The following is a 27517-nucleotide window of genomic DNA, read 5'->3' on the forward strand; positions in this document are numbered from 1 at the left end:
GTTAGGTGTTAATATACGCTACCGTGCAAAAGTTCAGGGTCATTTAGAAATGTCATTGTTTTGGAAAGAAAAACACATTTTCTGACCATTTATTTACATCAGATTGATCGGAAATACAGTGAAGACATTGTTGGAAATGGCAGATTTTTAAGGGATTATGTACAGAGGCCGTTATAAGCAACCGTCAGTCCTGTGTTCCAATGGCACGTCATGTTTGCTAATCCAAGTTTATAATTTCATAAGGCCCACAAGATGTTTATCTTATGGTTGAAAATGTTATCGCCAGCGGAATAAAATGATATTATGATTTTTTGCTAGATACAACTTAGCTGACATAGAAGTGATATATATTCGTGATAAACATATTGGTAATAAACAAATATATAATCGACCAATATGTGACCGTGGGGGTGGAACCAGTGTTGCCAGATACGGAAGTTTCCAGATTGTGTTGTACAGAAGAAATAGCATTTGTACTGTTTTTAAGTGGAGTCTGCAGGGTGATTGGTTAGTATATTGTCAGGGAATCTGGCATCCCTAGGCGTAACTTCAGATCTTGTCGGCTCTTTACTAAGTATTTGAACTGTTAAAGATTGAGAGCATAAGTAACAAAACCTAAAATGGACTGTAGATATGTCTGCCACAGATTAAAGAAAAACAATACATTATAAAAATGTCATATAATAACGTGTTCTTCAGTAAAACGTCTTCAGTAAAATTGCAGCAGAAGCAAGTGAAGTGGGTAAATCTGACGTTACAGTGACGTGAGCAGCATCGCAGCTTCAAGCGAAGGGGTGAATACAGTTACGATCCAGGTCCAACAGCTAGCAGCGAAGTTTTGGGACAGTTGTATTAAATTAATGTTATCTTCCTCTATCTTTTAGTTGGGAAATCAGGTAGGAATAGTAGGAAGTTAGCAGCGGAGAGGGGGTCTCCACGGCTAAGCTTCTCCACCATAGAAGAGAAAGCTATAAGGTCCGCCCCTGCACAGCTGAAAACTGTTTATGATTGGAGAAGCAAAAAAACTGGCCTTTAGACCATAGACTGTATATAAAATGGACGACGCCCTTTCGCTCTTTTCCATTGGTGAAAAATGAAGCCGCCAGTGTCCCGATACGGCGCGGACATCTTGGACTTGCGTCTGCGCAGATAGCGATCTTGGGACCAGTTCTGCGCAGTAGTTATGCGCAGTAGCGAGCAGGAAGTAAAGCCGTAAAGCCGCAAAATCAACGGCCCCTCCCCTGTGCCCCGCCCTCACTCTCCCTCGCAGAATGCGCATACCGTAATCAATCGCAAGTCCAAGTACAGTACAACCTTTGCTTGTTAAACCTAGACGATATGTTATAGCCTAACTTACATCATGTTTAACCTTAATTTAGAATAGGCCTAATACAAAAATTATTGGTAACTTCTAGCTAACGATCACCTGCTAGCTATTAACGAGGCTTGTTGTCTTTTAGCTAACGTTAGCTAGCCCATTACATTTATTTACTAATTAAATAGCTTATAAATTTAACTTACCGAAAAAAATTCAAAGATCGATTGGAAATGCCAGATCGGTTAGCACAATGTATTGCAGAACAACCCATTATGTCCGTGTGAAATTATATCAGTTATAGAAATTTTGAGATTAAATGTAAAGCTCCAATCTCCTCAGTCCTCCGAAGGAGGATGGCGCTTCAGTGGCTCCTTGGCTCAGATAGCTGTCAATCAAAACTGTGAATCACGACGTCATACCACCGTTTTTAGAGCATTAAATAACTAACTACAAACCAACTTATTTTAAAAACAAACTCTTGAATTTACATTAGCGTGATACAAACTACAGTAAATGACAGAAACCAGCTTCGGAGAAAAGATAATTGAAGGGTAATTTAATTGTTTAGTTGGTCTCGCGTCCCATTGAATAACATGGGGAGGGCGGGGTTTATGACCTATACTGGGACCACTCACCAGGGAGCGATCGAGGCGTTTTGGCTTCACTTTTCAGGGCTTGTGCGGCACGCTTGCTTTAGACTAGTTGAGTATTTGGAGTATCAGCAATGGTGGGTTTGATTACAGGCTCAAAATGTCCCGAAGTAAAGAACTTTTTTCAGAAACTCTTCCGTCTAGTCTTGTTCTGAGAAATGCAGGCTAATCCATGTGAGAAATTGACAAGAAACTGAAGATAAAAAAAAACTACTCCCTTCACAGAACAGCGCCAACTGTCTCTAACCAGAGTAGAAAGAGAAGTGGGAGGCCCCAGTGCACAACTGAGCAAGAGAACAAATACATTAGAGTGTCTAGTTTGAGAAACAGATGCCTCACAGGTCCTCAACTGGCAGCTGCATTAAATAGTACCCACAAAACACCAGTCTCAACATCAACAATGAAGAGGCGACTCCGGGATTCTGGCTTTCTAGACAAAGTTGCAAAGAAAAATCGGTATCTCAGACTGGCCCATAAAAACACTAGACAGAGGAAGACTAGAAAAAAGTTGTATGGACAGACAAATCTGTCAGAGTGTTCAGATCACAAGTAAGAACATTTGTGAGACGCAGACCAAATTAAAAGATGCTGGAGAAGATGCCGTCTGTCGGGCATGGTGGAGGCAATGTGATGGTCTGGGGGTGCTTTAGTGATGGTGAGGTGGGAGATTTGTACAGGATAGAAGGGATTTAAAAGTAGGAAGGCTATCACTCCATTTTTCCGATGCCATGCCATACCCTGTGGAATGGTCCTTGATTGGAACCAATTTCCTCCTACAACAGGACAATGACCAAAGCTCGGCTCCAGACTATGCAAGAACTATTTAGGGGACTGTTCAGTCCGCTGGTTTGTTGTCTGTAACGGAGTGGCCAGCACAGTCACCGGATCACAAACCTGTTGAGCTGTTGGGGCAGCATCTCGACCGTCCGGTACATAAGAGGTGCCCATCAAGCCTTGTGGGCGGTGCTTCAGGAAGCATGGGTTGAAATCTTTTCGGATTTAACCCGACTTCTTGACCACTGGAATGCCAACAATGGTCCGCAAGCCTGTCATTTTAGTGTACATGGATTGCTGGGTCAGGCGTTAGGCGTTAATGTAGTTTAAGTTTAGGTAAACGTTAAGTTATCAAGGTTAGGTTCTGGGCTACGGACACGGATTTCTGGTTAGGTCACTCAGGTATAAAGCCTTGCGCCGCAGTCGCGTTCATTATGTCTTTTTGAGTGGCATTTGGACGGTACACATTTAGCAGATTGACACTGAGCATTTAAAGCCCCTTAACGACGGTCTCTGGGAAAGCTGCTGCTTCCTCGATTACACGCCGCCTCTCTTTATCCTTCACTCTCTCCCTGTCTGTTGTTTTCTCACACTCTTTCAGCCAGCCCACAGTATCGCGCCCTCCCTCCTTTTCCTTTTATCTCTCTGCTATTCTCTTTCTCTCTCCCTCAGAATCTCACTCATCACGCACTTCCTCTCTCCTCTCACACCCTCTGCTACCCCCCCCTCCTTCTCTTTGTCTCTGATACGCCCTCTCCCTTCTCTGCTATTTCTCTCTGCTGCGCTCCCCATTTCTCTCTCCTGTATTCTGTTTCCTTCCCATGGTGAGAGTAATTAGTTGTTACTCTGATAAACTTTGTCCTCCAGCGCCTCTCATAAATGATCTAATGCGCGCACACACACACACACACACACACACACACACACAGTGTAATCACCCTCTCCAGCTTGTATAACCGCAGAGGATAAAAACTGTATTTTTCAGAGTTGTAAATCTCTCTATGGCAAAAGATCTTTCCCCTCCGTTCTCAATAACCCTCCTTCTGAGTTTAAATTTAATGTAAATTATCTGCCTGTCTCTCACCTCCCCCTGTCTCTCTTTCACCTCCCCTGTCTCTCTTACCTCCTCCCGTCTGTCTCTTACCTCCTCACCTGTCTGTCTCTTACCTCCTCACCTGTCTCTCTATCACTTCCCCCTGTCTCTCCCTCACCTCCCCCCCTGTCTCTCTCACCTCCCCCTGTGTCTATTCTCCCTTTCCCCTCGTCCCCTTTTCTCACTCTATCTCTCTATCTGATTATGGTATTCGTGCACACTTGGTCTGAATTAGTCAGTTTGATCATGTATATTAAAGGGCTCCGGAGTGAAGAACATGCTACATAATCTGTTCTACCCTCAGAGGGCTTCTATAACTGCCAGCCTTCATCTTTCTTTGCCAGTGGGCATGTCCCAAATGAAACCTTGTTAAATGAAGTGCACTAAATTAGGCAGTGGTCAAAAGGTAGTGCGGTATTTAGGGCACCAGGGTCCATTTGAGAAGCACTCTGTCTTTCCTTAAATACCCTCCGTTCACTGGACTACGGCCTGCAGGAGCCAGGGTTTGAATGCTGAAGGCTATATACTGTATGTGTGTCTGTGTGTGGTGCTACGCTGCACTCACACCGTGATGAATGATCGGGATGACGGTGGAAGAAATAAAGGGATGAGGTGAGAGATAGGGATGATTTGTGTTAGAGGTGAGGGCTTGGGATGAGAGTGTAAGTTATTAAGGGATTACGTGAGAGATAGGGATGAGTAAGAGGTGACGGGATGAGGTGAGATAGGGATGAGAGTGTAAGTGGTGAAGGGATGAGGTGAGATAGGGATACGTGTGTAAGAGGTGAAGGGATGAGGTGAGAGGGATACGTGTGTAAGAGGTGAAGGGATGAGGTGAGATAGGGATACGTGTGTAAGAGGTGAAGGGATGAGGTGAGAGGGATAAGTGTGTAAGAGGTGAAGGGATGAGGTGAGAGGGATAAGTGTGTAAGAGGTGAAGGGATGAGGTGAGATAGGGATACGTGTGTAAGAGGTGAAGGGATGAGGTGAGATAGGGATACGTGTGTAAGAGGTGAAGGGATGAGGTGAGAGGGATAGGAGTGATAGTTACTTTGTGTGAGTAGCAGGGAATGAGATTAAAATGGATCGGGGCTTAATTGGCGTCTATCTGGTCTATCAGTAGTCCTAAGGTAGATAACATGGACTGGGTATAGTAGAAAAAAGAGAGAAGGTGACAAGACTTCACTGTGTTTTAGCTCAAGTACTGAGATCCACAAACTCAGGTTGATCAAAGACAGGTTAATCAAAGACAGATGTTAAATTTCCTCTTTTAAAATGTGACTTAATTGTTTAGGGTTCATGGTTAGAATAAGATTTAGTGTTAGGATTTAGGGATTAAGTAATTTAGGGTTATGTTAGGATTAGGATTACGGTTAGGAATAAAGCGAGTAGAATTTTAAGGGGAATAAATGTGATGCTTGACCTCGACAGCATGGGAGGGAGATTGGAACTGAAGAGTGGTAGAGAGAAGAGAATGGAGAGGGAGTCAGAGAAAGAAAGAGGAGAATGATGGAGAGTAAAGTGAGGAAGGAAAAGGAGTCCATGAGTGAATATAAATACAGTCAGCGTAATGGACAGCACCATTCTCTTAGAGGACTCAAAGGAAGCCACTGCTGTTTGCATTCTAAATACAGTGACTGACTGCTCTGTTCCGTACCCACACTGCGTGCGTGACTCCAATCCACCACAGTGTCAGGGCCCAAGACTCTTCCTCCTAGGCCCATCTAGATCCATTAGTCACAGAAGCCCCAGCCACCAGAGTTGATAACAGAGGAACTCACCCCAGTGAGGGGATTAGGTATGGGGGAGTAGAGCAGTGCCCAGGGAGGACTTCTGGTTCCCCTTCACCCGGCCCAGGGCCAAGTCTCAGTGTCTCTTTCATGTGCCGGCTTGAGTCAGCTCTCAGGAATACTTCTCTCCCAAACTCAGTGTTCCTTCCGCGTGATCGATGGCCCGGTTCCTACACACCTCGGTTCCTCCCTCCCCGTCTTGTTTCTGAGTTCCTTAGTTTTTCTCTGTTTTTAAATCTCCCACTTCGTCATACTGCTCTTTTCATTTGTCCCTCAGTAACTAATGGTTTTTTTCTATCCGTCTCACTGTCCTCGGTATCTGCCAGCTTTTTCAATGTTTCAGTGTCAAAGACACATCCATCCCACGCTCTTTGCTCTTTTTTCTCTCCTAATCTGTGAATGGAGGCGGCAGATAGCAGTTCAGTGATGGGAAATGCGGCGTAACAACTAACGGTTTGCAGGTTGCCCTGTGAGACATGTCGCTGAACAATGAAACGAGGCCAAAGAATATTTCCATTTGATACCAACACGTCCTATCCCTCGGATGGAGAACTCAAATCGGAGGCGGTAACTTTGTCCTACTCTGAGTGTCAGCGGTGAGTTCGCCAAGAAAGGCACCCTACACTACTCAAAACCAGTGCCCTGCGCAGTGAATAGGCTGCCATTTGGGACACAGACGAGCCCGAGATGACGATGTGGTCTCTGTTCAGCACGCCTCTGGCCTCACCGGCTCTCGTCCTCTCGGTCTTTTACTTTTCACTCTTCTCTTGCCCCCGGATAATGGAGTCTGTCTGGCTGAGCTGAGTAATAGGAGTTCTGTGAGTTTTCCAGTGACAGGGGCAGAGGAGCCATTTCTCAGAGAAATGAGGGATTAAGACTTGGCTGGATCTGAAGTCTGGCAACCTCGTAAAGAAGCACTAGATAGAGTACCTGGTATTGAATGGGGCGACGGAAAAACCATCCGTCCTGTAATTCTGAAAGAAAAAGAGATATTTCTGAAATCTGGCAACCCGAAATAAGGGCCAGAGGTCGTGTTCCAATTGACGCCCTATTCCCTAAATAGTTTGCTCTTTAAGCACCCTACAGGCCCTTAACTATCTATACATTACCTCTAATGAGAGTAAAGGATTTTCTTTCAACACGGCTAAATAGTTTGAAAGTTTTTCTTGAACCCTCCTCCTCACTGTTGTGTGGGTACAAAATAAATTTGGTTTGTTCTCTCCAATAATCCTTACTGTGTGTGTGTGTGTGTGCGTGCGTGGGTGTGTGTGTGTGCGTCTGTGCGTGTGTGTGCGCGCCTGCATGTGTGCGCGTCCACCAAAAGTCCCCCATCTCAGCATTTCGCAGCATAACCTGTGTTCTGCAGGGGATCTGAGAGGGTGAAGAGCCAGTCCATTTTACTGTGTGGTTCCAAAACAGAAACATCCAAGGAATACAAATGTATATGTCTACGACCTGACTGCATGTGTGGGTAATGGCACCAGGTGGATGGTAGGTGGGCGGTACTGTAGGTGGGCGGTACTGTAGGTGGGCGGTACTGTAGGTGGATGGTAGGTGGGCGGTACTGTAGGTGGATGGTAGGTGGGCGGTACTGTAGGTGGATTGTAGGTGGGCGGTACTGTAGGTGGATGGTAGGTGGGCGGTACTGTAGGTGGATGGTAGGTGGGCGGTACTGTAGGTGGATGGTAGGTGGGCGGTACTGTAGGTGGTAGGTGGTGCTTAGGAGGGACAGTCCACTCTGCCAAGAGGAAGGCACAGAAACATTGATGTGATCAATCTCTTGGTGTGTGGGTGCTTATTTATCTGTGTGAGTGTGCGTGTGTGGGAAAATGTTTGTGATAGCCACACACACTCCTAGCACAAGGCAACCTTTAATCCATTCAAAAGGGTGCCATCTGCGCAAGGTCCAATTTAAGTATGCGAATGTATTTTGAGAGGCCAGTCAAAAGCAACAATAAAGTTTGCGCTTTCACATTCTGACCAAAGTCGCCGAAGGGCGCTGACGTGATGAACCACCTTGCCCAGGGAGCTGCGAAGATAAACCACAGGCTTTAGCAATGACAGCCTCACAATAACACCTACGATCAATACAAACGAGCGTCGCGTCCTTGATCTGATCAGCCAGTGTTATTAATGACTAGTTTATTTTTTATTTTTTATAATGTGTTGCTAATGTCAAGTTCCTGTTTTTATAGCCCCACTCTATGAACGACGAGAGATTCTGTGTGGCCATATCAAGGTTTCTCATGCTTTAAACCCTCACTGTATTCTACAGTACCTTGAAAAGGTATCGCGTAACTTGGTTCTAAAATAATTACATATTTGCGTTTTGGTTGATCTTCTGAAAACATTCAGCGATGTAAATATGCAAAATAGAAAAAATCAGAAACGAGAAAAAACATCGCCAGCAGTGTACCAGAATTAAGATTCCATTATGGCAAACATTTATCATTTCATTCATCAAACATTTATCATTTCATTTATCAAACATTTATCATTTTATTTCTTCAATTCAGGCAACATTTTATATCAGCAGTCCTCCAGTTACCTTACCACCAAATCGTTCTCTTCAAACCCAAGATTGTAACTAATCTTGTCAAAAGCTCTGGACGTTGATGACACACCTGGTGGCGTATGATTGCTTGTTCAACCCCCACTCAGGCTTTTCCTAATTCTCCACAGTACCACAACCCCTTCATCTCAGTTTATTTTTGAATTACTTCCATGATAAAATATGCCACTTAATATCCAAACAACAACACAAACATTCGGTAGCCATAACAACCCTGACAAACACTTGGTAAACAGCACTACTTTTTCTCTGCCCCATCTTGAAATTCCAAAAATGTGTGTGTGCGTGTGTTTGAAAGAGACAGATAACAGAAGTAAAGAACACCAGTAGGCCTAGTATCACAGGTTTGGGCTAGGATGCGAATCGTAGGATGCATGAAAAGGAAAACACGCACCCGCGTCAACGCGCGCACACAAACACGCCCTCATCATCACCCTTAGGCTACCTTATGCAACTGCAGTTGAACTAGCATGCTGAACTAGGGAATGGACTAAGTGCATCTCAAGTGGCCCCCCACAAGTGGCCATCCAATCCGTAGGCGACAACCGTAGAGCTAAGATCGTTTCTCTCAAAGACGCATCTGAAGTCGACCGCGAATTCCGCTTTTCACTCCTCAGCCGATCTAACCAAATGAGTCTCCACACGATTTGACTTAACCAATTCATGTAGTAATTTAGACTTTAGTTATGGATGTGTAAGTCTGAAACTGTAGACCTGGCCGATCTTTGTAAAGACTGGTTCCCACCTGTCTTGCCGCGCTTGGTGTCAGCCGAAGCCTGTTCCATTTGGACTTACGCGCACAAGCGGAGGTGCGCGCTTCCACAGCTGCTGCGGTTGATCATTCACACTGCCCTGAAGTAGATTTATCTCCGTGGGACGGTTTGGGAAAACTCGCATAAAGATTTGATTCGGGGCATTTCTGAGAAGTTATTTTATCTCTTTTGCGTCGACGGAACTGAATGAACCGAAGTGATTGAGTGTGAACCAAGGGGGAAAGAGACAAGGAGAAGAGAGGGAAAGAGAGCTAGAGACTGATATTTCACTGTTGTTTGTGGTAAGCATTTCGCCCTAACATGAGGGAGAAAAGTCGGGAGCAGAGCTTGTCTGACTCCCGGGAACTAGATGGCTCGTACGATCCGCTTACTGGTAAGTGAAGAAACATTTTTTATTTGAATTCTTACTGGCCAGTAGCCTTGTATTTTAATTATATGCAAATTGCAATTGACAGAATTGATTAACATGTATGTTATTTGAACTAGGTTGTAGCTTAAACCTTACATGTTTATTCTCTTTGTTAGTTTGCTGACCTGGCTTTGTAGTAGGCACTGCCTATTTCTTCTCTGATCCCTGGGAGCGAGCACTGCGTTAGGTTATAGTATGTCGTTTAGCGTAACATGTTTACAGGACAAAATATAGCCTTGCAAAGGATGTCACTCGTTTGGTAGATCATCACTGATCGTAATCAACTAACGCGTTGGGAACTGGAAACCGTGCGCTTTCCATACAAAGTAGCCTTATGTGATGTACAATAAAATCTGTGCCTACCTATTGAAATAATCTAACAAAGAATATCGTAAACTTCTGAATCGCCAGAAACGAATCGCCAGAAACGGACCTGGGTCAACAGTCCTTCTCTGATCCCCGTGCGTCGGTTTGACGGCAGATAACTTACAGGGCTGGAAAAACCGGAGACAATTTCCCCGGCAGTCGTCAGTTCCTCCGGCCCTCGCACCACCTACAACCGGCAAGGTCACCATTAACTAGTTCCGCCAAGGAATAACCACGCTGAATGAGGCATTTAATCTCGGTTGACATTTAGTGGGCTGTTTCTAACGGATGATGAACTGTCTATCGTTGGTTAGCGGGCGAGTGCTGAATCCCAATAGTCTGATGTGCGGTAGTACCTCTACATAACTGGTTGAAGACGTTGCTGTGGCACAAAGTGCTCTCCATGGTTCTGAAAATGTTTTTGGGCTACAAGTCTGGTTTTGAGTTGCCTATAGATAAAAGGGGTTTGATGATTCCTTCCTCTTTCGGGTTTCAGTTCACGTAAAAGGAAGCATCAAAACAGAAAAAACGGGTTAGGCAGAATGGTTAAGAACCGTTTCAAATAAATGGCAAAGAAAACTTACATGGTTTATAACGGGGATATACAGTTCTTAACCAGTTCTTTCTTTTTTCTTTCTTTCTTCAAAACGGGGTCTGATTTAGACCTGGGACTACTCTCGCCTGGCTGTCTGATTCCGCGGATATCCGGTCTCGTTAAAAGTAAGCTTGTGGGATCAGACCGTTTTTCTGGGCTAACCTTGGACCCCAGATGCGGGAAATCAAGTAGCAGTTAGATGAGCAGAGTTTCGGTCCTTAGAGTGGGTTCCTGCCCCCAAAATATAGTTTTTTGTTTTTCTCTGACAGTTTGTAAAGCGGCTCCCAAAACAACTCCTGTTGACTGATAATTATTTGATATGTTAGAGGAGGTTTAGGTAGAGCGTTCATCTGTTTATCTCCGTATTGAATCCAGAGGACTCTGGTCTAAAGTAGTGAACTATGTAGGGAATAGCATTCCACTTGGGACTCAACCCGAGTGTCTGACTGCAGATTTTTTTGCACCATCGGTTCATGGCAAAGCTCGTTCACGGATCTGTTGATGTGTGTGGGTGCGCGCCCGCCCGCGATCTAATATATATATTTGTCGTATCTCTCCGTGACAGCTGTTGTGCATTTGCTGATGTGTTGACTAGAACTTCATCCATAATGAATGAACAATCACATTAATAATCCAATGATCACAAACACACACACACACACTCACTCACTCACACACACACACACACACACACACACTCACACACACACACACACACACACACACACACACACACACACACACACACACACACACACACACACACACACACACACAGGCACAGGGTTTTGAATAGAACAGTACTCTGCATAATGAGTTTATTGCAGTCACTTGCTCAGTATGAAGAGACAAGATCACCTTCTTTCATCTAGAAGTCAGACATTTCCTTACCTCAAAAAAATCTATGGGCCAAAGTGATTTTTCTTTTAAACAGCCATTGCAAAAGGAGAGTGTCTGTGTGTGTGTGTGTGTTTTTGAGCAGGTGTGTGTGTTTGTGAGTGTGTGGTTTTGTGTGTGTGCCTGTGTGTATTCATGTGTGTTGATTCCTTTCCATCTGTGTTTGTCTTTTATGTAACAGCTAGCTGACAGATACTGTTTTCATATCACTTTGGGATTATGCATTGGAGTATTTGATGAATGATGCATATGTGCTCACACACACACACATGTACGTACAAACAGAGACCAACAGACACCCACACCACAACATTATCATGTAAAAGACCAACATTATTGTTCCAGAAGATGGACAACATTACTGTACCATGTAAAAGACCCACATTATTAAACCAGATGAAGGACAACATTCCTGGACCATGTAAAAGACCAACATTACTGTACCAGGTGAATGACAACATTACTGTACAAGATGAAGGACCAACATAACTGTACCAAATGCAAGACCAACATTACTGTACCAGATGAAGGACTAACATTACTGTACCAGATGAAGGACTAACATCAACATTACCAACCTCCTATTTTTGGTTTAATCTCTTTCTCTCTTTCCCACACTAAGTTAAACCACTTCTAAACCATTGACATCAAACTCTCTTTCTCAGATCTACATCTATGACTGGTAATCAATGGATTCCTAAAGGGGCCTTTGAGTGTGCGAGACTGTTTAAGATGTGTGTGAATCTGTGTACTCTCTGTGGTTAGCAGTTCACAAAACACTGGAAACACGGGACAGAGCTGTCAGTAAGACTATGATACAGCAGCTGGCTTGAGACAAACAAAGACAGTCTCTCTCTATCTCTCTCACACACACACACACACACACACAGGAACCCACTCACCCACAAAGATGTATGTAGAATCAAAGATTGCACCGTGCATGTGCTGAATTCACACGCCCAAATTCACACCCACACATTCAAACACACGCACACACACACACAGAAAGTTAAGGGACAGAGAAAAAAGTTTACAGATGTAAACAAAGAGGTAGAATTAGAGGAAAGAGTGATGTTATACATAGAGTTTGAAAGACAGGAACAAGAGAGAAAAACAAACAGAAAGTCATGAACATCCAAGCATGAAGGACAGAGGGAGAGAAAGAGACAGGGAAATATAGAGGTAGGGAGCTCAAGAGGCAGAGGGAGAGGAAGAGACAGGGAAATATAGAGGTAGGGAGCTCAAGAGGCAGAGGGAGAGGAAGAGACAGGGAAATATAGAGGTAGGGAGCTTAAGAGGCAGAGGGAGAGGAAGAGACAGGGAAATATAGAGGTAGGGAGCTCAAGAGGCAGAGGCAGAGGAAGAGACAGGGAAATATAGAGGTAGGGAGCTCAAGAGGCAGAGGCAGAGGAAGAGACAGGGACATATAGAGGTAGGGAGCTCAAGAGGCAGAGGGAGAAACAAACAAAGAGAATGAGAGATTCTGCTGTTTAGGCTCTCTGGCCTTTAGTTCCTCTTCACATAATCCCCTTTTTAAACCATGCTAGATTAAAGAGGCTATCGCTGAACTTTAACTCTAATATCTGTGTGTGTGTGTATACATGTGTATGTGTGTGTGTGTGTATTGCTTAATTGTATATTTGTGCGTGCATGGGGATAATAGCAATACTCATTTAGGCGGGTGATTATATTTGTCCTATTTCAAGTGCATATTTGTGTATATGTGTGTATATGTGTGTATGTATATATGTGTGTATATGTGTGTGTGTATATGTGTGTGTGTATACGTGTGTGTATATGTGTGTGTGTATATGTGTGTGTGTATACGTGTGTGTATATGTGTGCGTGTATATGTGTGTGTGTGCGTGTCGACGGGCTCTCTCTCGTTAATTTCCGTCACACTGAACCTGGGCTCTGCTAGGTTGTCCGGCTGCAGTTCCCTCCACTCAGGGCAGACGGCATCTGCACGTGTCCGCACATTTCTGTTCACTGGTCGCATGAATTATAGAAGCCGCCCTTCCATTACAGCAAGCGTTACAGAGCATCCACGGGTATATACGACCGCAGGCTTCATGTTTGTTAGGCGCCGCACACGGCCGGTGAGAGCAGCCACCGATGGTAGTTGTGTTTCGAATAATGTTTCGGTTTTGTGCCTTAATGAACACAGCCACAGACCTGCGATGAGCCTGCCGAGCTCGACAAATCAGCTCAGCCTCCCTCTTTTTTTTTTTGCATTTCAATTGGGTTGTACGTGTGCGTGTGCGCGTGTGTGTGTGCGTATGTGTGTGTCTGAAGTACATCACAGCAAAATGTGTGTTTTGTGTCTGAATTAACTGGTGGTGGTGAACTTACCTGTTGATTGCCTTTCCTTGGCCAGGGTCCATACTACAGGGTCTTGGGTGCCATTTGGGAGTGCCCCTGAGGTGTGCAGCTCAACACACCCATCTAGTGGCGGAAATGACACATTACCTCCCGCCGGTGGCACAGGTGCAGTTGCCCAGTTTGATCACCAGATGGGGCTGTTTACATGACGAGAGAGAGAATAAAAAACGCTGGCTTGACTTAGCTTAGTTTGCACTATAATTTCCATACTGTTTGAATTGACACCGGCATGTTCGAAACGTACCACACAGGATTGTGGCTGTCAACCACGGGAAAATCGAGCATTATGCATGCGCACGGAGACTTAATACAGTTCTGTCACAATTGTCTTCACACTTGTAAAACTCTGGGGGGGGGGGGGGCTATATCAAAAACGTGGCGCATGCTACCTCAGGCGTCTCGACCTATCACTATCTTTGATAACAAAATAATATAGCGTCCTGAGTCTTCTCCCATGTGTCTCTGAAATTGTGACATGAAGTGAATAAGCCCTAAGCGTTCGCAGCACATCAGAGATCCATCTGTAGACCCTGGAATCAGGTCCCTCGCGTCCATATGGTCCGATCGCTAGTGATCTAATAGACTGAGCTGATCCTAGACCACCCCCTCCATCACCTGGTGCACACAGACCCAGTTTACACGTGTTGACATGAGGTAGAACAGTGCTACTGGGATTTCTGACAGACTTATGGTTCCCCCCCGTTGACACAAGAGGTGAATCTGGAGTAGGCTGACTTTTACGACGAGACACTGATCAGTCATCGGTTGTTTGCTTCCCCTGCACTGTTCTATTAAAGGAATATACCGCGGACAATGGTTAAAGTTGGTGATTGAGCACGGTAAACATCCTAGATCCGACTTTACCCCCCCCGAGACTCCCTGCCCAACCTTTAGAAAGTGTAAGTTAATTAAGGTCAGACGCATTCAAATCGTGAAAACCCGAAAGGTCGACTTCCAGTCACTGGCGGAGGCTGGGAATGAATGTACCCCCCCCCGGGGCGTGGACTTTCAGGTCAGCTACCGTGACAACCACGGCTAAGATGTAAGTGGAGGGTGATGCTGGCCCTGATCCTGGGATTTATGCGCTGTTACATCCAGTGTGCGTACCACGGACGGGTTGTGTAGCGAGCGCTTTGTGGCGGCTGGCCTTTAGACGCATCGGAGTGGAGAGCTGGGTTGCCATGGCAATGATAATCAACTTGCAACCCCCGATTGCTGACCGGGAGACGAGGACGTAGACAACGTTTGATGAAGGTAGAAAAAGAGAGAGAGAGAGAGAGAGAAGGAAGGAGATATTTCGAAATGATGAAATACCTGTATTGGCCTGATCAAGGGCACTCTTTATTTTTACTGAACTATAAAGAAGAGGGAGAGAGAGAGAGAGAGAGGAGAGAGAGCAAAACACTGAGTGAGGTTCTAAACTAAAAGGTGAGAGTCAGAGGTCAAATAGGAGTGATTTTATGAGGTCAAATGCCTTGCTCAAGGCCACCTGCTTGGACTACCTAATGCCCGAGGACGGACGAGTGTTGATGGACATAAGAGGATGTAAAGTGAGAGGAAGACAGGGTTTGGGTGGATGTAATCAGATCATGAGAAGAGTAACATAGCTTTCAAAATGTGAAAAAAAAATTGAAGTGTGGTTTGGAAAGAAGAGATGAAGAAAGAAGATTTAACACAAGGGGAGAGGAATGGAAAAGTACAAAGTTGTAAGAAGCAAGAAAGAAGACAGGGAGTGTAAGGTTTCTTATTGTCTTACTATCCTTAGGGTCTATAAGAATCTGAGAGAAACTCAAATCACATCTACTGTTGACAATGAAAAGATGTCTGAATGACTCTGTTTTAGTTGGTTGTATTGTCAGTGGGGTGCTTCCTGGCTTCATGATCTACGAGAAACATCATCAGACAGGCAGACGGACTGACATGAAATACAGAAAGAGAACTGAATAACAGGCAACCTGTGTTGAGGAGCAGTAGAAGGAAAGTCTCAGCCTGACTTCTCTGAAGATGTCTGACGCAACTGGACACAGAGGAGCGACAGGGTGGAAAAGAATAGAGAGTGAGAAATAGAAAAAGAGAGAAAGTGATAGAATCCTTTAGAGAAACAGAGATGAATGAGAGGAACGGAGAGGAGGAGAGAGGGAGGAAGATCCAGAGAAAGGAAGCCTTAGGGAGAGGACACAGTTTCCTCTTTAAGACTGGATCGCAACTAGTGGATCCAATTTGAGCAGTCGCTCCTGGACCGGGGAACAGAGGACGAGAGAGACAGAGAGAGAATGACAGGGTGAGAGACAGAGAGGGAGAGGGAGAGAGAGAGAGAGAGAGAGACAGAGGGAGTGAAGGACAAAAACAGAGGACGTTCCAGCCTCCGCATTTCTTGACCTGGTGAAGAGAGGAGGATTATCTGCCAGAGAGGAGGAGAGGAGATTATCTGCCGGAGAGGAGAAGAGGAGACAAACAGAAGTTCTCCAAAAGACGCAGCACACACTGACTGCACCGCAGAAGGATTACGGAAGAGAACCAAAACCACAGAGAACCGCCGACCACGGAACCGTTTGGTTACGACCGCATCCTGGAACGGGGTCGGGATGGGCCATCGCAGGAGACGGTGCATGAGGCAGGTTCTCCGGCTGGCCCGGTACCTCTACCGCTGGCTCTCCGGGACCCTCATCGAAGGTACGCCGGGGGGGGGGGCGGGGGGGGGGGGGGGGTTTTGGTGTCCGGAACGGTGAGATTAGTCGAGTAGGTCGGGTGGCCGTGCGGCTGCGCTGAATCGGTGTGTTGCCGTAGAGCGGATCACACCAAGGCAGACGGCATCGTTCCACTTCGGTCCCCGAGACAGGTCTTCGATACCAGACGCTTACGGCGACGATAAGGCTGGTTGGTTACGCTGGACTGGTGACTCGACGGGGCTTTGTTGACAAGGATGGAGAATGGGTGGGGTACAGGGATGTTTTATGAGAATAATGAATCCAGTACTTATTTAAGTCTCTTTTTTTTTTTTTACATTACTCAGGTTCCAAATACGTCCTTAAACCTGATCTGTGGTGTTGCTTCTGTTTTAGTCCCATCTCGAACCTTGACCCTCAGCACAACCAGCTCTACCAGCCAAAACAGCACTCAGAGATTCCGTCCGCAGAATCATGTCAAGTTTCAACACTCCATATTTTCATGACATTTCCTCCATCCCCAACCCCTAACCCTAATCTTAACCTAATAAACGGAATCGTCGGCGTTAGCCTAACCCTAACATTTACACTAACCCTAACTCCAAACCCTAACCCATAAGCCTCCAAATGTTGTGCGTGTTTAGTATCGGGACATGTTGGTAAATCTTCATCGTGAAAAAGTCCCACACACACACACACCCACTTCCTGTTAGTCTCGGGAGACTCACGTACACGCCTCGCACGGAGAGAAAAACAAGTTGTCATGGCGAAGACGTTGCATGCTCTTGTCAGAGTGACGTATTGTCCCAGACTGTCTGTCACACGGCGGCCCACCAACCAAGACGGACATAGCGCATTCTTTGTGCCTGTGTCAGGTTACCATGGAGACGGCCGTTGTTCTCCAAACTCCCGGCTCCGCAGAGAGAACCTGAGGACGCGGGATGGCTGCCGCTGCCCTGACCTTCTCGTGACGATAACGCACGGGGACAGAGAGCGTTTTAAAATGTACACAACACCCGTGCACAGCCACGCACACACACAGACTTCAACGCAGAGCGTCGTAAAGGCTGTGTGACAAACTGTTCTGCTTTGCTTTAAAAGGCCATTGGACCCTGACGCTTTCAACCAGCAATGCAAGGTTCAATGTTAGGTTATGTCAGGATGTGTGTGTGTGTGTTTGGTTATGTGTCTCTGTGCAGTTCTGTGCGAATGTATAACTGGTGCTGAGTCACTTTTTACCTCAGAGACCCTCCACAGCTAAAACACTGTGATTTGGCCACTGAATCTGTGTGTCTGTCCATCTCTCACTTTTATTTGTCAGTTTTTATTTCAGTGCTATTCAACCAGGTTGAGAACCAATTGAAATGTTCTTTGATGACCTGGCCAAAGGCATACAAATGGTAGAGACAAGATAACACATAGTATCAGATAAAAGGCATGCATTTAAATAAATGCATACTTGAACGAGCACCATATACAAGGAGCATAAGAATCAAATTATATAACCTACAGTGGAAAACATTCACAGATATTACTGATACTTAACATTATTCATCTCTCTGACAGCAGCCGAGTTTACTGTGGACGAGGATAGGTGTGACGAAAGTAACCAGTTTGATATTCATTCCAGTCATTGACAACAGAAACCTGAAATGAATGATGGCCAGAGGAAGTGTGAGGTTTCGGAGTGACCAGTGATACCAGAAGTATGAGGTTTCGGAGTGACCAGTGATACCAGAAGTACGAGGTTTCGGATTGACCAGTGATACCAGAAGTATGAGGTTTCGGAGTGACCAGTGATACCAGAAGCATTAGCTTTTGGAGTGACCAGTGATACCAGAAGCATGAACTTTCAGAGTGACCATTGATACCAGAAGTATCTATCAGAGCTGAGGTTCCTATTGGAGTGGCAGATGTTGAAGAGTGAGCTGAAGTAGAGGAGTGGACTGGACTTCAAACAACATGGATTCTGTGCCTCTCCTCTCTTCCCCCAGACTCTGGGACCTTGATTTCCAAAGGAAATGCAAAATTTACTTTCATCAGAGAACATAACTCAGCAGCAGTCCAGTCCTTTTTGTCTTTAGCCCAGGCGAGACGCCGTATCTTGTTCAAGAGTGGCTTGACACAAGGAATGCGACAGCTGAAACCCATGTCTTGCATACGTCTGTGCCTGTTGGTTCTTGAAGCACTGACTCCAGCTGCAGTCCACTCTTTGTGAATCTCCCCCACATTTTTGAATGGGTTTTGTTTCACAATCCTCTCCAGGGTGCGGTTATCCCTATTGCTTGTACACTTTTTTCTACCACATCTTTTCCTTCCCTTCGCCTCTCTATTAATGTGCTTGGACACAGAGCTCTGTGAACAGCCAGCCTCTTTAGCTATGACCTTTTGTGTCTTGCCCTCATGGTGCAAGGTGTCAATGGTCATCTTTTGGACTTCCCCATGATTGTGTTGCCTACAGAACTAGACTGAGAGACCATTTGTTTTGGTTTAATTAGCTGATTAGAGTGTGGCACCAGGTGTCTTCAATATTGAAGCTTTTCAAAATATTCAAATTTTCTGAGATACTGAATTTGAATTTGGGGTTTTCATTAGTTGTCAGTTATTATCATCAAAATTAAAAGAAATTAACACTTGAAATATATCTGTCTGTGTGGAATGAATGTATACATTATACAAGTTTCACTTTTTGAATGGAATTACTGAAATAAATCAACTTTTTGATGATGTTCTAATTTTATGAACAGCACCTGTACATGGAGAAGGTTGACCAAAGAATCAAACCTTGAAGACAGCCATGCATAGAGTTAGCTCTAGCCTTTATTGGGCCCTAAGCTAATTTTGAGTAGGCTATTTGAGCAATGTTCATCGGTCTGTACTCTCATGCATCACTCACTGAGCGCTCCTTTCTGGGCACACAGCATTCATTTACCCACCCCTCTATGTCTTTCCGTGCTGGCTCCGTATATAACGAACACTGTATCTACTTCTGTAAGTATATAAGCAAACATTTGCATTTGTGGTAGCCTAGCATTGAAAAAGCGCTCAACATTTAAACAGGCAAACTGCTCCAGTCCAGCTCCATTGTACACCTTCTCAGGCCTGTTTGGTTAACTCAGGATGTAATCAAAAAGCTTAGATACTCTTGCGTTAGACACATGTAGATTATATGTCAGGCGTGTCTTGATTATTCAGTTCAAAACAATGTTCTCCTCTGTGTTGTTTAAAACTAGCCGCGTTGCTGAGTGAACAATGGACTCAAAGGACTCGAAATGAAATGTTGTTTTCTTGCTCAGACATAGAGTAGCTTCAGGTTAGGGTGTGGCTTGTTGCCCCGTCTTGAAAAATGATTTCAGATGTTTGTAATGAGACGTTAACCAGGCAGGCATAGAGGCTAACACAGGTGGACAGATTCAAAACAAAATTATCTCTTCTCTTCCTCTGTTTTTCACTCTCCTGCGTCCTCTGTCTCTGTCCTTTTCACTTCGCCTTTCTTCTATCTTTTGGGTAACACTTCTGAGAGTTCCAAAAGGTGAAATACAGATTGTCTACTTGCTATCTATTGCATTTTTACTAACATTCTACTAACCCCAACCCTTACCTATATCCTAACCCTTACCTTGATAGTGTCCCTAACCTTAACCCATACCCTAAACCTTATTCTAAACCTAACCTAACCTTAGCAAGCAGTTGTTAGACAAACCGATAGTTTGTTGACAGTATTACTCTCTATAGAACATATACAGAAGGAAATTGGGAGTCTCATAATGAAGTGTAACCTTTTTTTTTATCCTCACTGTTTTAATCTCAGTTGAAATAGACTGTTTGTGATGGAATAGTGCTAAATGTTCCTGAATGGTCCAGAATGGTCCTGAATGATCCTGAATGGTCCTAAATGCTGCTGATTGGTCCTGAATAATGCTGAATGGTCTTGAATGGTTCTGAATAATGCTGAATGGTCCTGAATGGTCCTGAATGGTCCTGAATAATGCTGAATGGTCTTGAATGGTCGTGAATAATGCTGAATGGTCCTAAATGATCCTGAATGGTCCTGAATGGCCCTGAATAATGCTGAATGGTCTTGAATGGTCGTGAATAATGCTGAACAATCCTGAATGGTCCTGAATGATCCTGAATGGTTCTAAATAATGCTGAATGATCCTGAATGGTCCTGAAAACTGCTGAATGGTCCTGAATACTGCTGAATGGTCCTGAATAATGCTGAATGGTCCTGAATGGTCCTGAATAATGCTGAATGGTCTTGAATAATGCTGAATGGTCCTGAATGGTCCTGAATAATGCTGAATGGTCCTGAATGGTCCTGAATAATGCTGAATGGTCTTGAATAATGCTGAATGGTCCTGAATATTACACACTGAACAGAAATTCAATCAATCTACGGTCAGGCATTATGGGTCCCACAGAAAAACTGTCAAACAATTTAAAACTATTGTAAGAAAATATTCCATTACTCTACGTCAAATAAAGTATACTTTTGCAATTTCACAGCGATCCCCATTATTCTCATGTGAGGTCCTCTCTATAAGCCTAACCAGTCAGGGCGCCGACATTTATATTCATACAGTTTTTGTTTATAGTATTGGGATCAAAATGTAAAACAAATGAAAATAGAAAGCTCTTTACTGTGACCAACATTCATGAGAAATGACCTTAAAAAAGTGTTCTACGATACGGATTTGGATTGACCGCTGGCGTTTGTCTCGTCTCACTCTATACATGTACGGCCTGTTATGACTCAACCGCCAGCCCAGGTCAGCAAACTAACTACCATGGGTTAGGACGTAACGGTTATTACTTTAATGCGTTTGTATGTGCGTGCCTCCCACCCTGCTCTAACCTGTGTTGTGATTGGCTACTTCCAGGTAACCCAGTGTCCAACCACAGTAAGCGAACCATTAAACAACGGTTCCTGAAGCTGCTGCCCTGCTGTCACACGAGAACCGCGCCGCTAATCAGTCGAAGCAAGTGCTAATTTGCATATCCCCGCCCCCCGTGTTGGCTCAAATGTTAATTACCGCTAAGCGTCTAATCTTTATTGCTTCAGAAAACAGATTGAATAGATCTCGTAATGTCTATCACACTCCAACCTGGTAGCTGAGGGTAGGGAATTATCCTCTAGGCACTGACCTTGGGTTGGCTCTGCATTTTCTTAGCCTGGTTACCAGTGTGTTTAGATTTCATCCCAATAGTGGCCCATGACACGGAGTACACAGGTTAACATGTTACAGAGACTGGCAACCAGGCTAGAATTTCCTCCTCTAAGGGCTATGTTTCTAAATCGTGTTCGGGAAGCTGATCTGAGGGGAAACGTCACCCTGGAGCTGATGAAAACACGTGGTTATTTGCATCGTAGGCCCTCCAACCTGAGTGGAGACCCAAAGAGTTCATTATAGAACAGCAGTGATGGTGACTCTATGTAGAACTCTTTACGTTTTCCTCTCTCTGTTTTCATCTTTATCTTTTCATCTCTCTATCGTACTTCCTCTTTCTCCCAAACACAGATGGGCCAGGGTGCCACTTAACCACCTGTGACCCAGCATGTCATTTTTGACAAGCAAGGTTATTTATATGGCACAATTCATACACAGAAGCAACTCAATGAAAATAACAAGATAAAAATGCGATAGAATAAAATAATTGTCAGATTGTTACAATTCTCTAACCACCCTCCAGGGTTTCTTATTAAAATACTGAGGGCCAAAGTTTGACCAGGGATACTGCTTGTTCCTGATCTAGTGATGGGAATATATTCTTCACTGTTACAACAGGACACACAAAACATCCTGAAATAATTAATCATGTCAACCAATAACCAAATCTGCAAACCATCTGTTTGGATTTAAACTGAAAAATGTGTTAATTTAATAAAAGACCAAGATGATCTTGGACTGATGTTCACTAAGATATTTTGAGAAGGAAAAGATTACGTGTTTACAAATTTTGTTTGACTGTTGTTGTATAAAATGTCTGCATAAATCATGATTTAAGCATAGGTGCTGTGCTGTATTGTTTCATCATAAATAATCATTAATAAAAACGTGCTGTATTTTCCACTGTTGAGGGAGGTCTGCCTCCGGAACAACGTTCACTGTCACAGAGTTAACCTGTATTACAAATCATCCCAACCTCCCTCCCTGCCTCTCCTCTCCAGACAGCATAGCAGAGGATGGGGAGTTGTCTACAGTGTGTTATAGACCAGAGGGTGTAGAGCAGCTACTACAGCAGACCAAGTTCACCAGGAGAGAGCTGCAGATTCTCTACAGGGGCTTCAAGAATGTACGTCCCCCATCTTGGACTCAACTGGATCTCTGTTCCTCTTTTTTTCTGACTCTCTTTAACGTTGTCTGTCTGCCTGTTTGCCTCTCCGTCTGTCTGTCTGCCTGTTTGCCTCTGTCTGTCTGTCTGTTTGTTTGTGTGGTTCAGTATCTCACTCTCAGGGTCCTTGTTAGTTTTTGTTACATATATTTTTGATTTTTTTTCTGTAGAGGAGAGAATGTGGGACATGTGATAACACAGTTGGAGTTGCCGGAATCCAATCAGTGCTGATGGGGTGTTTATATCTGCACTGTGGACCACTAGACCAGGCTAGGAAACACTGTCCGCCTCCTTTCAATTATTTACCATCTTCTGTTCTTTTTTGTGTGCGTTTCTCTGCGAGTGTGTATTTGTGTGCGTTTCTCTGTGAGAGTGTATTTGTGTGTTTCTCCGTGAGTGTGTATTTGAGTGCGTTTCTCTGTGACTGTGTATTTGTGTGCATTTCTCTGTGTGTGTATTTGAGAGCGTTTCTCTGTGAGAATGTATTTGTGTGTGTTTCTCCGTGAGTGTGTATTTGGGTGCGTTTCTCTGTGAGAGTGTATTTGTGTGTTTCTCCGTGACTGTGTATTTGAGTGCGTTTCTCTGTGACTGTGTATTTGTGTGCATTTCTCTGTGTGTGTATTTGTGTGCATTTCTCTGTGAGAATGTATTTGTGTGTGTTTCTCTGTGAGTGTGTATTTGTGTGCGTTTCTCTGCAAGAGTGTATTTGTGTGCGTTTCTCTGTGCGTGTGTATTTGTGTGCATTTCTCTGTGTGTGTGTATTTGTGTGTGTTTCTCTGTGTGTGTGTATTTGTGTGTGTTTCTCTGTGTGTGTGTATTTGTGTGTTTCTCTGTGTGTGTGTATTTGTGTGTGTGTATTTGTGTATGTTTCTCTGTGTGTGTATTTGTGGGCGTTTCTCTGTGTGTGTGTGTATGTGTATGTTTCTCTGTGAGTGTGTGTGTGTTTCTCTCTGTATGTGTGTATTTGTGGCCGTTTATCTGTGTGTGTGTGTGTGTGTGTGTTTCTCTGTGAGTGTGTATGTGTGTGTTTCTCTGTGAGTGTGTGTGTGTGTGTTTCTCTGTGTGTGTGTATGTGTGTGTTTCTCTGTGAGTGTATGTGTGTGTGTTCTAATTTTGTTCATTGCTCAATAGGAATGTCCCAATGGTGTGGTGGATGAAGGGACATTCAAGTACATCTACGCCCAGTTCTTCCCTCAGGGAGGTGGGCGCTTTTCGTTTTTCTAAAGTATTGTACTATCTTGCAGTGACGTGTAGTTTGTGAACAAAATCTCACACATTTTCACACAGTATAAGTCCAAAATAATGACCGCACGTAAGTCTTTCCCTCCACCCGGTCTCACTCTTCGAGGGTTTTCCCCCCAGACTCGAGCACATACGCCCATTTCCTGTTCGAAGCCTTCGACAGCCGTAAGAGCGGGATGGTGAGCTTCGAGGACTTCGTCACAGGCATGTCCATCATCCTCAGGGGGTCAGTCACCGAGAAGCTCAACTGGGCCTTCAACCTGTACGACCTCAACAAGGACGGCTTCATCACTAAAGAGGTACGCCGCAGTGTCATCCGTGTGTCATCCACGACCGCCATCCACATGGTCACCTATGGTGTCATCCACGCTGTCACCTGTGGTGTCATCCACACTGTCATCCACAGTGTCATCGCTTAATTTCCGTCTACCAGGGGAACCGACGAGAGTGCCCGATGTGGTTTACAGCTGCGACCCCAGGGAGTGATATCACACACTGTATTCCTTATGTGTGCGTATGTGTGTTCCAGGAGATGACTGATATCATGCGGTCCATCTATGACATGATGGGAACTTGTACCTACCCTTGTATGCAGAAAGACGCGCCCAAGGAGCATGTTGAAAACTTCTTCCAGGTAACCTCCTCTCATCTCCTCTCCCAACCGCCAGGTCCACAGCTCCCTTCACCTCCTCTCCCAACCACCAGATCTACAGCTCTCCTCACCTCCTCTCCCAACCACAAGATCTACAGCTCTCCTCACCTCCTTTCCCAAACACCAGATCTACAGCTCTCCTCTCCTCACCTCCTCTCCCAACCACCAGATCCACAGCTCTCCTCACCTCCTCTCCCAACCACCAGATCCACAGCTCTCCTCACCTCCTCTCCCAACCACCAGATCCACAGCTCTCCTCACCTCCTCTCCCAACCACAAGATCTACAGCTCTCCTCACCTCCTTTCCCAAACACCAGATCTACAGCTCTCCTCTCCTCACCTCCTCTCCCAACCACCAGATCCACAGCTCTCCTCACCTCCTCTCCCAACCACCAGATCCACAGCTCTCCTCACCTCCTCTCCCAACCACAAGATCTACAGCTCTCCTCACCTCCTTTCCCAAACACCAGATCTACAGCTCTCCTCTCCTCACCTCCTCTCCCAACCATCAGATCTACAGCTCCCTTCACCTCCTCTCCCAACCACCAGATCTACAGCTCCCTTCACCTCCTCTCCCAACCACCAGATCCACAGCTCTCCTCACCTCCTTTCCCAACCATCACATCTACAGCTCTCCTCATCTCCTCTCCTATTTTCAATTGTCTTCACAGCGACACTTTCATTTAAACAACGTTAACACGATATGTCTTCACAGCGACACTTTCATTTAAACAACGCTAACACGATATGTTCGCACAACTTTCTATTCACATTAGCGACACGGAACTCTTGCTGCACTCGAGGTAAGCTGTACGGCGAAATAAATGAGATACATGCAACGCTTTGGCCAGTGCGCTGACCCGGAAGGCCTGGTAACTCACTGACAATGTTGTTGCCCTAGTAACAAACACGGCGCGCACCGTCAAACTGCTGGTGACAGGAGAACCTTCCAGGCGGGTTCCAACAGTACACATTGAGCCAGGCATGGTCTTTGTAGACACTGGGTTTCCTGCATTACCATATATGGTGTGAGTGTAGTGTACTGTGTAGGGAACTGGGGTGCCATTTGGGACGTGGTCGTGCTGTATTTAACCCTTTCCGTTCCATCTGACCGTCTCAGAAAATGGACAAGAACAACGACGGCGTGGTCACCATTGAGGAGTTCCTTGAATCCTGTCAAAAGGTGTGTGTGTGTGTCTGCATGTTGGTTCTCCTGTCTTTGTCCATGTGTGTGTGTGTGTGTGTATGTCTGTGTGTATGTCTGTATAAGTGTGTGTGTTGGTTCGTGAGTCTTTGTCCGTATGTGTGTGTTTGTCCGTGTGTATGTCTGTATACGTGTGTGTGTTTGTCCGTGAGTGTTTGTCCGTGTGTGTGTGTTTGTCCATGTGTGTGTGTTTGTCCATGTGTGTGTGTTTGTCTGTCCGTGTGTGTGTGTTTGTCCATTTGTGTGTTTGTGTTCGTCCGTGTGTGTGTGTTTGTGTTTGTCCGTGTGTGTGTGTGTTTTGTTCATGCGTCACGCGTCGTAAGTCCACTGCTTATTCTAGTCCACCTTTTGAGTCCTGTCTGGAGCTGCTCCTCACATGTTCTGACTGTGTGTCCGTCCCGCCGTCATCCAGGATGAGAACATCATGCAGTCCATGCACCTGTTCGACAACGTCATTTAACGACACGCTGGGGGCGTGGCCTGACGGACGGGACACTAATTTACCCAGACTCCCTCCAACCTCAGCAGCTGTAACTTCTATCCCAAGAAACAGGGGGGTTGTTCCTGACAGGACTCACATCTGGAATTCTTGTTCGGGAAGTAGAAAGGCCATTCCTAATCCCAGCACCCCCCACACACAAGCAAAGCGCCCCACTCAGACCCCCTCTAGGTATGATTCGGGAACTGCCTGTGAAGATTATCCCGTGAGACGCGTCGAGTCGGAGCAGCGGTACACGAGGGATCGGCACATCCGGTGATTCCCTCCTAACCTCCCCCAGTCCAAACTTCCCGGCGCCACCAGCCTAAACGATCCACGGCTGGAGTGTGTGAGCCTGGCGAATTCCCAGCCCCCCATTCCCAGCCTCCCACCTGGGAGGTACCCCCTCCGAGGATCGCCCCTAGCCCCTCCCCTCCATGGACCCCTCCCCTCCGCGGACCCCAAAAGTGACCCAGTCTGGGAAGGTCAAACAATAGGCAAGTGTGACATCATGTAGCACTCCCGCTCTATGACATCATAATCTCACTGAACAATGATGCGTTCTATTCTCTACGACATCATTAATCTCACTTAACAGCGGCCTGTTTCTTACGAGGTCACATTCTCACTAAACAGCGGTATTCTGTTCTCTAACATCTAGTTGGACAAGATGGTGGACTGGTGTTTCTTCTAAATGCAAAAGGCTAAACTCAAGCAGTAAGTTCACTGCCTGATCTGCACTTGTTAACTAAACTGTACTGTAATTAGTCCTCAAACGTTTTTGGAATGTTCCATCAGTGTTCTGGTATGGAATGTCTTTGCGGTTAGAACTTCCCTTCACACTCCAAAACATGTTGTTTCTGCATGATGTATTAAAACAAATGCAACTCGTGGTCTATCAAGGTGCTTGGGCATTGCTTGGTCTGAGATAACGTGTGTGTCGTTTGTATTGACATGATGATGAAGATGAAAATTACGACGAAGGTGAATAAAACCACCATTGCTATGCAAACCAAATGAACGTGCCTTATTCGTATTTACTGCATGCAGTGAACTGTACAAAAGGTATGAAAGCTTTTCATTTTCACCACCTCAAATGTGAAGTTTAACTATTAAAAAAGTGTTGTGAATGTCTTGCCACACAGAAGTTTACAAATCTGAATCTTAAGGGTTTATTAAACAAAACAATGCAGTAATCATTTGGCAGCTCAGGTGTGGTCAGAAAATGGACCTCCCCTAATGGGACAGATACCCAAACTGATATCCAGCCTTACCCCATGAGACAGGTCAGTGCTGTCTAACTGTTATATTGTACATATT

At 45.1% G+C, this 27517-nt stretch overlaps 1 protein-coding gene across 6 annotated transcripts; it reads left to right on the forward strand.

The window, feature by feature from the left end:
* The first annotated feature begins 8206 nt into the window (after positions 1 to 8206).
* LOC105007469 (Kv channel-interacting protein 2) lies at positions 8207 to 27214 on the forward strand. Of its 6 annotated transcripts, none has more exons than XM_010866418.3 (8): positions 8207 to 9343; positions 21169 to 21267; positions 22458 to 22582; positions 23753 to 23822; positions 23984 to 24162; positions 24393 to 24497; positions 25636 to 25698; positions 26132 to 27214. In XM_010866418.3, the coding sequence occupies exons 1-8, from the start codon at positions 9271 to 9273 to the stop codon at positions 26177 to 26179; spliced, it is 762 nt and encodes a 253-aa protein (XP_010864720.1). In that variant the 5' UTR covers positions 8207 to 9270; the 3' UTR covers positions 26180 to 27214. The 6 variants fall into 6 exon arrangements, with proteins under 6 accessions (XP_010864720.1, XP_019904993.1, XP_034150387.1 ...); XM_020049432.3 differs by lacking the exon at positions 8207 to 9343 and adding an exon at positions 13555 to 16292; XM_020049434.2 differs by lacking the exon at positions 21169 to 21267.
* The last annotated feature ends 303 nt before the right edge of the window (positions 27215 to 27517 follow it).

Source organism: Esox lucius, chromosome 9 (genome assembly GCF_011004845.1).
Source record: "Esox lucius isolate fEsoLuc1 chromosome 9, fEsoLuc1.pri, whole genome shotgun sequence".
In the NCBI taxonomy this organism is placed as follows: Eukaryota; Metazoa; Chordata; class Actinopteri; order Esociformes; family Esocidae; genus Esox; species Esox lucius.